The sequence below is a fragment of the Macaca fascicularis genome, chromosome 5 (assembly GCF_037993035.2).
Source record: "Macaca fascicularis isolate 582-1 chromosome 5, T2T-MFA8v1.1".
Lineage (NCBI taxonomy): Eukaryota > Metazoa > Chordata > Mammalia > Primates > Cercopithecidae > Macaca > Macaca fascicularis.
In genome coordinates, this window is record NC_088379.1 from 190,995,757 (window position 1) to 191,013,823 (window position 18,067).

Here is an 18,067-nt window from a genome sequence, read left to right on the forward strand (position 1 = left end):
TCCTCTTTGTGACAGCACACCTTCTCCACGGTGCGTGCCAGGTTCACGTGTACTGGTGATGTGATTTTAACGTTCATATTATTTTTTTCCGGGAGAGTTTTTGAAGGCTGCCAGGAGGCAGGACTCGATGCAAGCATGCTCCATTCTGTACCCAGCACTGTTGCTGGAAGGATTTGCTGCACTTACCCAGGGAACAGGCAAGCTCATGCCGTGGTTCTGGGCTGTCACAGCTGCTGTCCACACCTGGGAGAGCACCCTGGATGGCTCATCTCTGTACTTGCTTTCTTGTTAAATTGCAGTGAGTTCACATGTGATTTAATCTGATCAAATGGCCTTTACAGACTGGTAAAAATCTGGCTGTTTCAGGCAGTGTTTTGAGCTGCTAAAGGCATGGCTTTTCACTGAGTACGTGTTCCCCGTTCCTTAGGGAACACCCAGTAGCTACGTGCCTCCTCAACCTGGAGTAGGGCTGTCTCCTGGCCTCACTGCCCAGATGAGATTCATAAGTTAGGGATCATCTGTAGTCATCACTACAGGTTTGTCCTTAGTTTCACCATGGATTTTTCTAATTTTACAAACAAAACCCCTAAGGCTCCTAGAAGGAGGGCAGAAGTGAAGGTGCTTGGGGGTCATATAGCTGATGAGCTGAACGAGAACTTGACCCTTGGGTCACACAGATTTCACATTGCTCACTCCCCATTTTGATTTTTTAATGGATTTAATGGTGTTTTAAAGTCTCCTGCCTCTCAACTCATATAAATTCATCATATTTACAGATTTCCTTCTCTTGCGGTCCATCTTCCTGCATAGATCTTGACAGATGTCAGGGTAATCACATCTTCCCAGTTAATTTAACAAAACCGTTTGCAATTCTGATATGGGAAATCTACCATATGACTTATTAATTTATCAATTGAGGTGATAAACATATTTTTCAAGCCAAAAGTAGGAGAACATAAACTGGAAAAAAAAGTTTTTTTATTTTTTATTTTTTTATTTTTATCACCTCTGGGGAAGAAAATCTGATAAATGAACCTGGTTGATGAAATTGCAATTAGTGGGAGCAACATCATGGTTTCTGTTCTGAGAATAACCAGATGGTATACTTGAAATAGAGAATGTCCTAGAAATCAACTGGTTGCTTGGCCAAAATATCTATAAATAGTGCCCGACATATTAGATAGGAAAAGCAAAGTAAAAGCAATTTTAATAGGTTAGGACATTGGGCTGAAGTATTGCATATATTTAATGTCACGTGCATCTGTGTGAAGAGACCACCAAACAGGCTTTGTGTGAGCAATAAAGCTTTTTAATCACCTGGGTGCAGGAAGGCTGAGTCCAAAAAGAGAGTCAGGGAAGCGAGATAGGGGTGGGGCCATTTTACAGGATTTGGGTAGGTAACGGAAAATTACAGTCAAAGGGGTTGTTCTCTGGTGGGCAGGGGTGGGGGTCACAAGGTGCTCAGTGGGAGAGCTTCTGAGCCAGGAGAAGGAATTTCACAAGGTAATGTCATCAGTTAAGGCAGGAACCGACTATTTTCACTTCTTTTGTCATTCTTCAGTTACTTCAGGCCATCTGGATGTATGTGTTCAGGCTTAGGCCCAGAGGCCTGACATTCCTGTCTTCTCATATTAATAAGAAAAATAAAATGAAATAGGAGTAAAGTGTTGGGGTGGCAAAAATTTTGGGGGTGGTATGGAGAGATAACGGGCAATGTTTCTCAGGGCTGCTTCGAGCAGGATTAGGGGTGGCATGGGAACCTAGAGTGGGAGAGATTAAGCTGAAGAAAGATTTTGTGGTAAAGGTTGATATTGTGGGGTTGTTAGTGGGAGCATTTGTCGTATAGAATGATTGGTGATAGCCTGGATATGGTTTTGTATGAATTGAGAAACTAAACAGAAGACATAAGGTCTGAATAAGAGAAGGAGAAAAACAGGTATTAAAGGACTAAGAATTGGGAGGACCCAGGACATCTAATTAGAGAGTGCCTGAGGGGGTTCAACATAATTAGTTGCTTGGTTGCTGAGTTTTTGGGCTCTATCCTTGACAGAGTCCTCCTTCTTAAGTTGGAGGCTGAGCTTGGTGAGGTGTGTTTTTAAAAGGCCATTAGTCCTTTCTACCTTTCCTGAAGATTGAGGAGAGTAAGGAGTATGAAGGTTTTACTGACTACTAAGAGCCTGAGAAACTGCTTGGGTGATTTGACTAATAAAGGCCAGTCCATTATCAGATTGTATAGAGGTGGGAAGTCCAAACCAAGGAATTATGTCTTACAGAAGGGAAGAAATGACCACGGTGGCCTTCTCAGACCCTGTGGGAAAGGCCTCTACCCATCCAGTGAAAGTGTCTGCCCAGACCAAGAGGTATTTTAGTTTCCTGACTCGGGGCATGTGAGTAAAGTCAATTTACCAGTCCTCTGCAGGGACAAATCCCCAAGCTTGATGTGTAGGGAAGGGAGGGGGCCTGAACAATCCCTGAGGAGTAGTAGAATAGCAGATGGAATACTGAGAAGTGATTTCCTTGGGGATAGATTTCCACAATGGAAAGGAAAAGAGGGGTTTTAAGAGGCAGGCTAGTGGCTTGTAACTTACATGGAAGAGGTTACGAAATGATGACAGAATAGAATGGGCCTGTGAGGCTGGAAGGAGATATTTTCCTTGGTCCAAGAACTATTTGCCTTGTGTGGGAAGAGATTGATAGGTGGAAGTTTCAATGTGGGAGTAGATGGGAGTGACCGATTAGAGGGAGGAAAAACTGGCCGTGAGGGACAGAAGTTGGAATGCTAGCTGCTTTTATAACTACCTTATCAGCATGGGTGTTGCCTTGAGCAATGGGATCTGATGCCTTTTGATGGCCCTTGCAGTGAATGACTCCAGCTTCCTTTGGACGTAAAGTGGCCTTGAGAAGAGTTTTTATTAAAGAGGCATTAATGATGGAGGACCCTTGCAGAGTGAGGAAACCTCTTTCAGCCCATATAACAGCATAGTGGTGCAGGATATGGAAGGCATATTTAGAGTCAGTGTAAATATTGATGCATAGTCCCTTTGCAAGAGTGAGGACCTGAGTTAAGGCAATGAGTTTGGCTTGCTGAGAGGTAAGTTAAGGCAATGAGTTTGGCTTGCTGAGAGGTAGTGGAGGGGTGCAGAGTGGTAGCCTCAATGATAGATGTAGAAGATATTATAGCATACCCTGCCTTTGCTGGTGGGTGGAGATTAGGCCTGGTGGAACTGCCATCAATAAACCAAGTGTGATTAGGGTAAGGAATAGGAAAGACAGAAGTATGGGGAAATGGAGTGGATGTCAGGTGGATCAGAGAGATACAGTCATGGGGATGGGGGCCAGCCTAAAACAGTAAGGTCAAGTTGTTTCGACAGAAAGCCTACAGGGCATGGTCCTGGCTCTTGTGTAAGAATTTTGACTGCACAGCCCTGTACTTTGGCTGTGTGTAATGAAAAGGTTTGGGATGAATTAGGGAGAGCTAGTGTGGGAGCAGCTTCTAGTGCTGTTTTTAAGGAATGGCAAGAGGAGTGGCTAAAGGATTTAGGATCTATGGGGTCAGCTAGGTTTGCTTTTGTGAGTTTATATAATGGTTTAGTTAGGATGGTAAAACTAGGTATCCAAAGGCGGAAGTACTTAATGCCTAGGAAGAAAAGGAGTTGTTGTTTTGTAGAAGGGGTTGGGGCTTGGGAGATTAGCCAGACATGATCAGCAGGGAGAGCACGTGTGTTCTCATGAAGAATTATGTCCAGATAGGTAATGGATGAGGAAGAAATTTGGGCTTGACTGAAGTAATGGGGGCTGTCTGTGAAGCCTTACAGCAGTACAGCCCAGGTAATTTGCTGAGCCTCATGGGTGTCAGAGTCAGTCCAAGTGAAAGCAAAGAGAGGCTGGGATGAAGGGTGCAAAGGAATAGTAAAGAAAGCATGTTTGAGATCCAGAACAGAATAATGGGTTATGGAGGGGTTGTGGAGGGAGGTATTGAGGATAGGAGAGTATATATCCACTGGGTGGATAGGCAAGACAGTTTGGTTGATAAGGCACAGATCCTGAACTAACCTGTAAGGCTTGTCTGGTTTTTGGACAGGTAAAATGGGGGAATTGTAAAGAGAGTTTATAGGCTTTAAAAGGCCATGTTGTAGCAGGTGAGTGATAACAGGCTTTAATCCTTTTAAAGTGTGCTGTGGGATGGAATAGTGGCATTGGGCAGGGTAAGGGTGATTAGGTTTTAATGGGATGGTAAGGGGTGCATGATCAGTCGCCAAGGAGGGAGCAGAGGTAACCTACACTTGTGGATGAAGGTGGGGACATAAAAGGGGAGGATGCGAAGGAGGCTTTGGGGACAAGGGTGGCAATGAGGTGTGGCTGTGGCCTAGGAAAGTCAGGGAGGCAGATAATTTAGTTAAAATGCCTCAACCTAATAAGGGAGCTGGGTAGGTGGGGATAACTAAAAAGGAGTGCATAAAAGAATGTTGTCCAAGTTGGCACCAGAGTTGGGGAGTTTTAAGAGGTTTAGAAGCCTGGCCATCAATACCCACAACAGTTATGGGAGCAAGGGAAACAGGCCCTTGCAAAGAAGGTAATGTGGAGTGGGTAGCCGCTGTATTAATTAAGAAGGGGACGGACTTACCCTCCACTGTAAGAGTTGCCCAAGGCGTCTGTGATGGTCCAGGAGGCTTCTGAGGCGATCAGGCAGCGTCAGTTTTCAGCTGCTAAGCCGAGAAGATCTGGGAAGGAGTCAGTCAGAGAGCCTTGGGTCAGAGTTCCAGGGGCTCTGGGAGTGGCTGCTGGGTGAGTTGGAGAATCCAATTTCCACTGGGGTCCCACATAGATGGGACACGGCTTAGGAGGAATCCTCGGCTGTGGGCATTCCTTGGCCCAGTGGCCAGATTTCTGGCACTTGAAACAAGATCCTAATGGAGGAGGTCCTGTAGGAATGCTTGGCCACTGCAGCTTAGGCATTTTGAAGTTTTTGTGTGCTGGAGATGTGGCTGGGTTTTGTCTCACAGCAGAGGCAAGGAATTGCAACTCAGAAATATGTTGCTACTTCTCTGCCTCTACTCTATTATTGTACACCTTGAAGGCAAGATTAATTAAGTCCTGCTGTGGGGTTTGAGGGCTGGAATCTAATTTTTGGTGGTTTTTTTTTAAATGTCAGGAGCTGACTGGGTGATAAAATGCGTATTGAGAATAAGACAGCTTTCTGGCCCTTCTGGGTCTAGGGCTGTAAAGCATCTCAAGGTTGCTGCCAAATGAGCCATGAACTGGGCTAGGCTTTTTATATTTGATGAAAAAGAGCCTAAATGCTAACTGATTTGGGAGAGGTCACATAAAGAAGAAGGAGCATTAATCTTGACTATGCCTTTAGCTCCAGCCACCTCTTTAGGAGGAAATTGTTGGGCAGGTGAGAGGGCCGGGTGTGAAGCCGGACCGGGTGTGAGGAGGGGAGGTGATAGAAGGATTATAGGGTGGAGGAGCAGAGGCTGAGGGAGAATTGGGACCTGGCTCAGTCTGGCAAGGAGCAGCCTGGGGAGGAGGGGAGAGGTCAGATGGGTCCATAGAAAAGGAAGATTGGAAAGACTCAGCAACGCTTGGGGTTGGGATTGAGGGGACAGGCGGGAGGGAAAGAAGGAAGATTTGGGATGAGTTGCATTGGGAACAAAGACTAGGGAGGGACTGACGTGTAAAAGACTGCCTGGACATCAGGCAGCTCAGACCATTTGCCCATTTTACAACAAGAATTATCTAGATCTTGTAGGATGGAAAAATCAAAAGTGCCGTTTTCTGGCTATTTGGAACCATTGTCAAGTTTGTATTGGGGTTAAGCGGCATTGCAGAAGAAAATAAGGTGTTTTGGTTTTAGGTCAGGTGTGAGTTGAAGAGGTTTTAAGTTCTTGAGAACATAGGCTGAGGGAGAAGAAGGAGGAGTGGAGGGTGGAAAGTTGCCTATAGTGAATGAGGCAAGCCCAGAGAAAAGAGAGGGTAGAGACACGGAGAGAAGGGGTCAGGGTGCTTGCCCCCCAGGAAAGTGGTACTTGCCACTAAGGGTGAAGGATCAAGGCAGGCATCCCTAAGGTGATCAGACACCTCTGAAACATGGGCGCATAATCAAGCAGGTGTCCCTGTAGTGATTAAATGCCAAGGGAAGACTGTCTTCCCGAGTCCATGACTGGTGCCAGAGTTTTGGGTTCACAGATAAAATGCGTCTCCTCTGTCTCTACCAGAAAATGAAATGAATTGAAATTAAGAGAAGGGAGAGATTGAAGGATGGCGCCAAGATTAAAAGGAGAAAGAGGTTGAGGGATAGTGAGAGAGATTGGATAAGAGAGTAAAAAGAGGCCGTTTACCCAATTTAAAATTGGTGAGATGTTCCTTGGGCTGGTTGGTCTGAGGACCAGAGGTCATAGGTGGATCTTTCTCACAGAGCAAAGAGCAGGAGGACAGGGGATTGATCTCCCAAGGGAGGTCCCCCAATCCGTGTCACGGCACCAAATGTCATGTGCACCCGTGTGAAGAGACCACTAAACAGGCTTTGTGTGAGCAATAAAGCTTTTTAATCACCTGGGTGCAGGTGGGCTGAGTCAGAAAAGAGAGTCAGTGAAGGGAGATAGGGGTGGGCCGTTTTATAGGATTTGGGTGGGTAATAGAAAATTATAGTCAAAGGGGTTGTTCTCTGATGGGCAGGGTCGGAGCTCACAAGGTGCTCAGTGGGTGAGCTTCTGAGCCAGGAGAAGGAATTTCATAAGGTGATGTCATCAGTTAAGGCAGGAACCGGCCATTTTCACTTCTTTTGTCATTCTTCAGTTACTTCAGGCCATCTGGATGTATGCGTGCAGGCTTGGGCCCAGAGACCTGACATTTAACATGAATAAATGTCAAGTTCTTAGAATCATACATACACATTGGAAAAGATGGGGTTTAATAGCACTTTATAAGGAGACTTGAAGAATGTTTGAGAATCCACCATGAAGCTGCTGAAAATATCAAGAAAATTTAATTCTTATGTATATAAATAATGTGTCTGTTTTACATGAATTCCCTCTATCAAGTTTGGTATTTTAATATAGCATATATTATTTTTTCATAGTAGATTTAAAATTTTTGATGTATAATTTAGATAACATAAAATTAACCCTTTGAAAGTGTACAACTCGGTGGTTTTTAGTATATCCACCTGATTTCACAAGAATCACCACTATCTAGTTCCAGAACATTTTTATTACCACTGAAGAAAGACTGTATCCATTGGCAGTCTTTCTCCATTGCCTACTCCTCCAATCCCCTGGCAACCACTAATCTACTTTCTATGTCTGTGGACTTGACTCTTCGGGACATTTTACATAAATGGAATCATGCAGTGCAGCACATTTTGCATCTAGCTTTTTTCATCTGGAGTGTTTTCAAGGCTCATTCATATTCTAGCATATATTGGTACTTTGTTCCTATTTAGGACTAAATAGTATTCTATTATATGAATAAACCATATTTTGTTTATATACTTAGTTTGATGAACATTTGAGTTGTTTCTGGATTTTTTTTTTTTTTTTTTTTTTTTTTGCCTCTTATGAATAATGCTGCAATGGACAGCAGTTTTTGTGTAGGCATACATTTTAAATTATCTTATGTATATACTTAGGATTAAAATTGTTGGATCATACAGTAACTCCATGTTTAACTTTTTGAGGAAGTGTCAAACTGTTTTTGAGAGCAGCTACACAATTTTACATTCTTACCAGCAACAACTGAGTGCTTCAATCTCTCTACAACCTTAACAACACTTGTTATTGTCTTTTTTATTATTGCCTTTCTAGGCAGTGTGAAGTGGTGTCTCACTGTGGTTTTGATATGTATTTCCCTAATGACTAATAATGTTGTGTATCTTTTCATATGCTTATTATCAATTTGAATAAATTCTTTGGGGAAATCTCTGTTTAAATCCTTTAGCCATTAAAAATAATTGGGTTATTTTGTTTTCATTGTTGAGTTGTATGAACTCTTTATATACTCTGGATACTACACTCTTGTAACATATATTATTGGCAAATTTTCTGTGCATCTACAGGTCATCTTTTCACTTTAGTGATGGTGTTCTCTGAAGCGCAAAAGTTTTTAAACTTGATGAAATACAGTCTGGCTTTATTCTTGCATGTGCTTTACCTAAAATGCCAAAACCTAATTCATGGTTATGAAGATTTTTGCGTATGATTTGTTCTTAGAGGTTTATAGTTTTAGCTCTTACATTTAGGCATTTGATGCATTTTAAATTAAATTTTGTATATGGTGTAAAGTAGGAATCCAACTTAATTCTTGTATGTGGATATTCAGTTATTCCATTGTCTTGAAACTCTTTTCAAAATCAATTTTCTATAAATGTAAGAGTTTATTTTTAGACCATCAGTTCTATCCCATTGACCTGTATGTCTGTCCTAATGCCAGTTACACACAGTCTTGATTACCATAACTTCGTAGTAAGTTTTGAACTCAGACAGTCTGAGTGCTTTTATTTTGTTCTTTTTCAAGATTAATTTGGTTATTCTGGATCTTTTGCATTTCCATATGAATTGTAGGTTGGTTGTCAATTTCTGCAACCAGAAGGCAGCAGGATTTTGACAGAGAGGGCATTGAATCTGTAGACCAATGAGTATCAATAGAATTATGTGTTATCAAATTTAGTAAACTACGTAAACAATAGGAACACAGCTAAAATAAAACTAAGATATAAGATCGTATTAATGTAATGTTAATAAAAGTAGATTGTCTCCCATTCTAATTTTAATGGGCACAAGGCATTTTTGTTAATCACTTCTTCTTAAATAATTTTTTATAATATTCAGGAAAATACAACAACAAAAAACCCTTACATTCCAAAGGCCTCAGAGTCAGAGTAATAGAAGGAAAACGTAAACACATGCTGAGTAATGCAAACATTTGGCAACGGTGGTGACTGGAGCTGGGAGCACAGCTTTTATTTCTCTGACATAGGAGTTTGCCCCTTAGAGTTGGACCAGTTTTGCCTTCCTCTAAATGACAAACAGTTTGGAGATATTTTAAAGGACGTTTTGTCACTTAGGATGTTTAGTACCATGAATAATATAAATAGTCATAATTCCTTAATTACGATGACAAAATACAAGCGAATTTAGCATCGTGTGGTTTCCTAAGGAACATCTCTCTCTGAGTTCACAGGTTGTCACATGAACATCTTCCAGCATCTTGCCTTCTCGGATGTGGATGTTGCCAGAGTTCTCGCCCCAGATGCTTTTGTGTGTCGAACCATCTGCACCTATCATCCCAGCTGCCTCTTCTTTACGTTCTATACGAATGCATGGAAGATCGAGTCACAAAGGCGAGTATGCATGGCTGGCACTTGCTGCTGTACTTTCATCAATTTTATTTTAGAGTCTGAGTTTTTAAAAGTTTCCTTCATTTCCCTCAAAACACTTGGACCTGCAGTTTAAGTAGGTACTTTTCTGCCAGGTGCAGATTAGTTAAGAGATTAGCAGACTTCTCTGCCTGTCTTCTCTTACTTTAAAACACATGTTACCAGCTGGGTGCGGTGGCTCCCGCCTGTAATCCCAGCACATTGGGAGGCCGAGGCGGGCGGATCACGAGGTCAGGAGATGGAGACCATCCTGGCTAACACGGTGAAACCCCGTCTCTACTAAAAATACACAAAATTAGCCGGGCGAGGTGGCGGCGCCTGTAGTCCCAGCTCCTCGGGAGGCTGAGGCAGGAGAATGGCGGGAACCCGGGGGGCGGAGCTTGCAGGGAGCCAAGATGGCGCCGCTCACTCCAGCCTGGGCGACTGAGCGAGACTCCGTCTCAAACAAACAAACAAAAAAACAAAAACAAAAAAAAAAACACGTTACCATTGAATCCAGGAAGCAATAGCCATGAGAACAAAGAAGGATCTGACGCCTTTGAATGAAGATTCAAAACACGATCTTCACGTTTTGTATTAGCTTGGAGTAAAAGCCACTCCCTGGCAGAATATCCCTTAAGCTTGTTGCCTCTTCCCTTTGTTTCAGAAACTAGAGCTCTGTTTATTCTGATCAAGGCTCTGTCCCACTCTCTTTACCTCAGATAACCCACCCTCTTCTACACACAGCATGGAGCTAAGAGAAGGGTGCCTAGTTATGGAATATCATCAGCAGCATAAAATCCCAGAATTTCTTCTTTGATTTTTTTGTTTGTTTGTTTTTCCAGTTAGAAGGTGGAACTTCGTCACTGTCCTCTCTTCAGGTTGTCGGTGCCTATTAGTTTTCTCCAGAGGGAGATGTGGTTTGATTTACATTTAATCTCTGCAATTTATTAGAGTCCTGTAGTCGGATTTACTTGGAAGAGAGTTTCCCAAAAGAATAAAATTTGCCAACTTCCTTTTTGGGTGTGAGCTGCTTTTGTATTTGCCTAATGCCTTTAATGCAAACTTCTTTCTTTCTCTCTTGCTTTTTTATAAAAAATAGAAATGTTTGTTTTCTTAAAACATCTGAAAGTGGCACACCAAGTTCCTCTAGTCCTCAAGAAAACACCACATCTGGATACAGCCTTTTAACCTGCAAAAGAACTTTACCTGGTAATGTGATTCAATAATAATATTACATAAAACGTAACATATTTCATGACTTAACAGCAACAGTGTTGAAACAATCCACAAGGTAACAGAAACTTGTGTAAATGTCGTTCATTGCTTTTCTCATTTGGTATCTTTTCATGTTTATAATTGACACAGAACCCTGCCATTCTAAAATTTACCCGGGAGTTGACTTTGGAGGAGAAGAATTGAATGTGACTTTCGTTAAAGGAGTGAATGTTTGCCAAGAGACTTGTACAAAGATGATTCGCTGTCAGTTTTTCACTTATTCTTTACTCCCAGAAGACTGTAAGGAGGAGAAGTAAGGGACATTTTATTTTTCATGATCATTTCATATTCTTTTTCCCCTAGTGAAGGCTTACTCTTTCTACTGTTCATTTCATCTAGGTGTAAGTGTTTCTTAAGATTATCTTCGGATGGTTCTCCAACTAGGATTACATATGGGACACAAGGGAGCTCTGGTTACTCTTTGAGATTGTGTAACACTGGGGACAGCTCTGGTGAGTAACCTCACTTTTTCATGGAACTGTAAGGGATGTCTGTCATGTTGATAGTGTGCTTAGTCTTAAGGAATTATATGTCTTGTTCTCCTTGGTTAGAAGGGACTTTGATTCACTTCTAATTTCAACCATTAGCATCAACACTCTTGTTTCAGTCTGCACAACAAAAACAAGCTCACGCATTGTTGGAGGAACAAACTCTTCTTGGGGAGAGTGGCCCTGGCAGGTGAGCCTGCAGGTGAAGCTGATGGCTCAGAGGCACCTGTGTGGAGGGTCACTCATAGGACACCAGTGGGTCCTCACTGCTGCCCACTGCTTTGATGGGTAAGTGTTGGATGCATCTCATCCAGAGTCTTACCTTGACTTTTCATTTTGAAGGGTCTGTGATCAGCTGCTTCACCGTCATGTGACTTTATGAATAGAGACGTGTTAAAGCAGGGATGGTATTCACAACATTTAACTAGCAGAGTCCAAGCACTGACCAGTCTGACCATCATAACAGAGTGTGGTCTCTGTACAGGACTGATGGCCCTGGGTGGGTATTCTCCCACAGAAAGAGAAACAAACACAATACACCACTCCTCCAACCCACCACCCGCCACCAATCCCACCACCCATCCCACCACACAACCCACCACCCATCCTGACACCAATCCCAACACCAATTCCACCACCAATCCCACCACCACCCACCACCAATCCCTCCACCAATCCCACCACCACCCACCACCAATCCCATCACCAATCCCACCACCAATCCCACCACCACCCACCACCAATCCCACCACCAATCCCAGCACCCGTCCCACCACCAATCCCTCCACCAATCCCACCACCAATCCCACCACCACCCACCACCAATCCCGCCACCAATCCCAGCACCCATCCCACCACCAATCCCACCATCACCCACCACCACCCATCACCAATCCCACCACCAATAACACCACCAGTCCCAACGCTACCCACCACCAATCCCTCCACCAATCCCACCACCACCCACCACCAATCCCACCACCAATCCCAGCACCCATCCCACCACCAATCTCACCACCAATCCCACCACCCATCCCACTACCAATCCCACCACCAATCCCACCACCACCAATCCCACCACCACCCACCACCAATCCCACCACCAATCCCACCACCAATCCCACCACCACCCACCACCAATCCCACCACCAGTCCCACCACCACCCACCACCAATCCCACCACCAATCCCACCACCACCCACCACCAATCCCACCACCAATCCCACCACCAATCCCACCACCACCCAACACCAATCCCACCACCACCCACCACCAATCCCACCACCAATCCCACCACCACCCACCACCAATCCCACCACCAATCCCACCACCAATCCCACCACCACCCACCACCAATCCCACCACCAATCCCAGCACCTATCCCACCACCAATCACACCACCAATCCCACCACCACCCACCACCAATCCCACCACCAATCCCACCACCAATCCCTCCACCAATCCCTCCACCACCCTCCACCAATCCCACCACCACCCACCATCAATCCCACCACCAATCCCAGCACCCATCCCACCACCAATCCCACCACCACCCACCACCAATCCCACCACAACCTACCACCAATCCCACCACCAATCCCACCACCAATCCCACCACCACCCACCACCAATCCCACCACCAATCCCACCACCACCCCCCACCAATCCCTCCACCAATCCCACCACCAATCCCACCACCACCCACCACCAATCCCACCACCAATCCTACCACCCACCTCCAATCCCACCAGGAGTCCTACCACCAATCCCTCCACCAATCCCACCACCAATCCCAGCACCTATCCCAACACCAATCCCACCACCAATCCCACCACCACCCACCACCAATCCCACCACCAATCCCACCACCAATCCCACCACCACCCACCACCAATCCCACCACCAATCCCAGCACCCATCCCACCACCAATCCCACCACCACCCACCACCAATCCCACCACCACCCACCACCAATCCCACCACCAGTCCCACCACCAATCCCACCACCACCCACCACCAATCCCACCACTAATCCCACCACCAATCCCACCACCACCCACCACCAATCCCTCCACCAATCCCACCACCAATCCCACCACCAATCCCACCACCACCCACCACCAATCCCACCACCAATCCCACCACCACCCACCACCAATCCCACCACCACCCACCACCAATCCCACCACCAATCCCACCACCAATCCCACCACGCACTACCAATCCCACCAGCAGTCCTACCACCAATCCCTCCACCAATCCCACCACCAATCCCACCACCACCCACAACCAATCCCACCACCACCCACCACTAATCCCACCACCAATCCCACCAGCAATCCCACCAGCAATAAATCAAAGACTTATTTCTCAGGCCCATAGAAATGTTACTTCTTGCTTTTTGATTAATAAATATACTAATAATAATTTTTAAAAGTGAGAGTTTTGTACTCCGTATATTTCAACGTATATAATTTGATCTATTTCAGTTTTATTGGTCAAATAGTAGACATGTTAGGTAAGTCTTAAAACACTGAGGTTTTGGAGTTAGACAAAACATGGCTTGAGTGATAGCTTTGCTGCTTATTAGAGGTGTGGCCCTAGGAGATTTGTAAATCTCTCTGAGCTTTATTTTATCTAAAAGATAAATAATAATAGTACCTAATTTGTAAGGTTATTGGGAGGATTAAGTGACACATTTAAAATGCTTAGTACTATATGTTGAACATGAACACTGCTCAACAAATGTAAACTATGATTTCTATATTCAATAAGAAGTGTAGAAATGGACAAAGCATATGAAAAAGCAAAAGAAATACTAGAAGACACTTGATTTTTCTAAAAAATAAACACAAAGTACTTTTGTTTTAGTGAAATTCATGCTTAGATGCTGTGTACTAGGATTGAACATACAGCCGCCAAAATATAGCAGTTGGTGGTACATGTGGGTGGAGCAAGACCCCTCCACCTTGTCACCGTGAAGGGGCTCCGCCATACATGCCCTTGCATGTGGTTTAAAGGTGGTTGGCCTGGAAGAAAAGGCCCAAGATGGGAAACAGTAGGTGTCTTTTTTACTAAATGTACTCCAATTTGAGACCAGGAATTTTCATTCTTGAAGGCTCAGTATTGTAAGTTTATAAGAGATAATAGACATAAAAGTACGATGATTTCATTTAAAAAAGGCTCCTTTGCACGTGATATCTCCGTTATTTTTTCTAGAATATTGTGCACACATGCCTTGCACCACTTGGTGATGATAAAGATTTCTAGATCTTTGCACAGAATAAGGCTTTGCTTTAGATCATAATTTTGGATGTACTTAGTATTTATTCATCTTTTAAAGAATCAATTTAAATTTTCATACTTTCATATATATATACACACACACATACACAAACACACCCACACACTTTATTTTAATATTTTATTTATTTATTTATTGAGATGGAATCTCACTCTGTCACCCAGGCTGGAGTGTAGTGGCAGGATCTCGGCTCACTGCAGCCTCCGCCTCCCAGGTTCAAGCAAGTCTCCTGCCTCATCCTCCCAAATTTTTGTATTTTCAGTAGAGACAGGGTTTCACCATGTTGGTCAGGCTGGCCTTAAACTCCTGGCCTCAAGTGATCCACCCGCCTCGGCCTCCCAAAGTGCTGGGATTACAGGTGTGAGCCACTGTGTCCGGCCGTATAGAGATATTTTAAACAACACTGAAGTCCTCCTACTCTGCCTAATTAGAAGAGCATTGAAAGATCAGTCTGACTTCTTGATAGTTCTGAATTTAATGGAGCAATGAGGTGCAGCTTTGGTGAATGAGCTTAATTTTTCCATGATAAATTGCTAGTATCTTCCCACTACAGTGTCTCTCAAAAATGGGACAGCAACATTCTTTGTGTTTTCACTTGCAGTAAGTACGCATGATACAATTACATAAATGTACACTTCTCAGTTTGTTCAATAGAATCTTCAGAGATTCACGTCTGCCGCTATTGGTGATGAAAAATGACCCGTAGGAGGAATTAGGTAGGAGAAAATATGTCCTATGTAGTATTTCCTTCCCAGTTCTCTTTGAACGAGAGTGATAGGAAAAAGGAACAATATTGAAGGAAGGCCTTCCCAGTTTCAAACAGGTTTTATTTTTCTCTCCTAGGCTTCCCTTACCGGATGTTTGGCGCATTTATAGTGGCATTTTAAATCTGTCAGACATTACAAAAGAAACACCTTTCTCACAAATAAAAGAGATCATTATTCACCAAAACTATAGAATCTCAGAAGGGAATCATGATATCGCCTTAATAAAGCTCCAGGCTCCTTTGAATTACACTGGTATGTAGCGTATGTAAGAAGGCGGATAGCAGAATTGTGCTGGATGATATTTTCATATCAGTTTGGACAAGAGGGCAGATCTAGAGAGACTGTCGTTATTTTCTGACCGGTGGAGTTGAGGGAAAGGTGAGGGTTGCATGGGAAGTGAGGATCCCACGACTTGCCATGAAATGTCTTCTACGTAAAGAGCAAGAAATGTGAATTAGTTCTTTCAGGGAGGAGCACAGCCGCGTGCAGGTGATGGAAATAATGGACGGAGGAGATGTCTGTGCCGTCTGAGAGGCACCGGGCTTCTTTTGACAAGAGTAGCAGAACTGTCATTGCTTTGGGCTTAGGGATATTAGAATGTGTGAGGACCAGTGGGACTAGATACATATTTCCAGGTATAATTTGGGTAGGAAAGAGACTGATGCCGAAAGAAGCCCTGGAAAGGCCAGAGCATCGTGATCAGAGGTGTTGCCTTTGGAGGTTCATTGCTGCCAGGAGCTGAATACCCACTGTATCCAATAACATTAATGGCCAGGCATGGTGGCTCACCCCTGTAATCCCCACACTTTGGGATGCCCAGGTGGGAGGATTGCTTGAGGTCAGGAGTTTGAGATCAGCCTGGGCAACACAGTGAGACCCTGTCTCTACATAAAATTACAAAAAAAACAATTAACTGGGTGTGGTGGTGTGCACCTGTAGTCCAAGTTAGTCAGGAGGCTGAGACAAGAGGATCATGTCAGCCCAGGAGGTCAAGGCTGTAGTGAGCCAAGATCGTGCCACTGCACACAATTATGTGACCTTGGGCAAGTTGCTTTACCTCTTTGCACCTCTTAATTTCCTCATCTGTAAAATGAGGATGATAATTTCTTCCTGGGTTTGTTGTAATAATCAATACATTAAAGCACTTCATGTCTGGAACAGTGAAGACACCTGCTATGACTATTAAGGATAGCATACACGGAATAAGACGCAGGAACTTCTAAATGCTTTTGACCGTAGATTTAGGTTCTGAGTTTTAAGAATGTAACTCAGGAAATTGTAACACCAAAAAGGTCATGTGAAAAATGGTGGTGACAAATTTTCTTGAATCAATAGCCTTAGAAGTTGGGCAGAAAGCAAAAAAGTTATTCTTGGTGCTACTCTATAGAAAGAGAAGACAGAAAAAGAAAAAGATGTATTTTTAAAGTCTATATCCATAACTTTATTTGACCAAACTCTAATTTAAAAATTATGTTTCAGAATTCCAAAAACCAATATGCCTACCTTCCAAAGGTGACACAAACACAATTTATACCAACTGTTGGGTAACTGGATGGGGCTTCTCGAAGGAAAAAGGTACAGCATGATGCTTTAAATATTGCTTCTAGAGTAAGTCTTACATGTTGAAATGCATGGAGTGGGTCGTTTTAATCGGCTTCTCTCTGAAATTATATCGAACCCTTTATCTTTCCTACCTATTTATTCCCCAATATTTATTCAGTTACTCTTAAAAAACGTATTTTTGCTTTGGCTTGAAAAAAAAATTTTAGGGAGAATTTTAAGCATCTTACTTCATTCTAAAGATCGTTTGCTTGACTTCGCATGAAAGATTGTCCCCATCTAAGGCTGACGAGCCCGTGCAAGACCATCTGGTCCTCAGTGTTAGCAGCATTCCCGTCTCCCAATACCATGTTCTCCCTTGATGCTAATGGCCCGGAGCACAGGCAGGCGTGTCGCCTCTCTCTGTGGCCAGTTCTTCATCTTCTTCTTCCAGGCACCCTTCCTGCAATCTGAGGAAGCCTAGGAACCACTTCTCTAACAATGCTTTTAAATGCTTAAATAAAATACACAGGATTACAAAGGAAACCAAGTGAAGTGCAAGACAGTTCTCAAAATACTTTCAAAAAGTACTACAATAATATATATGCCTCTTTATTAATCCTCTACATAGCAAGTTATTCTAATACCAAACCTCCTTTTGAAATAGTGGTGAGCATAAATGGCATTTTCACTTATCTGCCACAACAGAAAAGGGATATGAAAATATCTGTAATCTCTGTTGATGGCAAAGTCATAGGTGCCACTGATACTGCTGTGTTTGTTGCCTGCATTCGTAATCGAAGGGAGTGGTAGGCTTCATCTGGAGGTTTGTGAAAACAAAGACTTTTTTTCTACACAAATTTATAAGCCATGTGAATTCTTTCTGAGGACCTTAGGTTTGCAATTCCTACTTGTGGGTATCTGGAGTGTTCCAATTGTCCTTGAACTTTTTAGAAAACAGACCAGTCTCCCTTTCCAAAATTATGTTCCTGATAGACACTATGGAGAATAATATCTGTGTCATTCTTTACAGAAGAAGGTAGCTTGCTAAACTCTCTCCATCTTTCCCAATTCAGTCCTTAGTTCAAGTGATTCACATTTTTAGATTTTTTACTGGTAATCTGAGACAAGAAGAAATTAAAAGTAATCTTCACTAAGCAACGAAAGCTCCCAACACTGTCCTCCCCATGAGAGATGCTCGCTTGCATTTACTCAGAAACAAAAGACCCCAAGACCCCTCTGTCGCAAAAGCTCGGAGGGCTTTTCAGAAATGATAGGGCTTTCAATTATAATTTGGAATATATGAAACAAAAAAATGAAAAGTGAGAACTTCCA

The 18,067-nt window shown here is 43.4% G+C and overlaps 1 protein-coding gene across 1 annotated transcript in view; it reads left to right on the forward strand.

Annotated features, from left to right (window-relative positions):
• The window catches only part of KLKB1 (kallikrein B1), a 31,074-nt gene that overhangs the window by 11,532 nt on the left and 1,475 nt on the right, over window positions 1–18,067 (forward strand). The window contains exons 7-13 of the mRNA XM_005556481.5: window positions 9,181–9,340; window positions 10,458–10,567; window positions 10,724–10,886; window positions 10,973–11,085; window positions 11,241–11,409; window positions 15,270–15,445; window positions 16,673–16,768. Of these exons, the coding sequence (XP_005556538.2) occupies window positions 9,181–9,340; window positions 10,458–10,567; window positions 10,724–10,886; window positions 10,973–11,085; window positions 11,241–11,409; window positions 15,270–15,445; window positions 16,673–16,768 (987 nt within the window). The remainder of the gene's footprint in view (window positions 1–9,180; window positions 9,341–10,457; window positions 10,568–10,723; window positions 10,887–10,972; window positions 11,086–11,240; window positions 11,410–15,269; window positions 15,446–16,672; window positions 16,769–18,067) is intronic.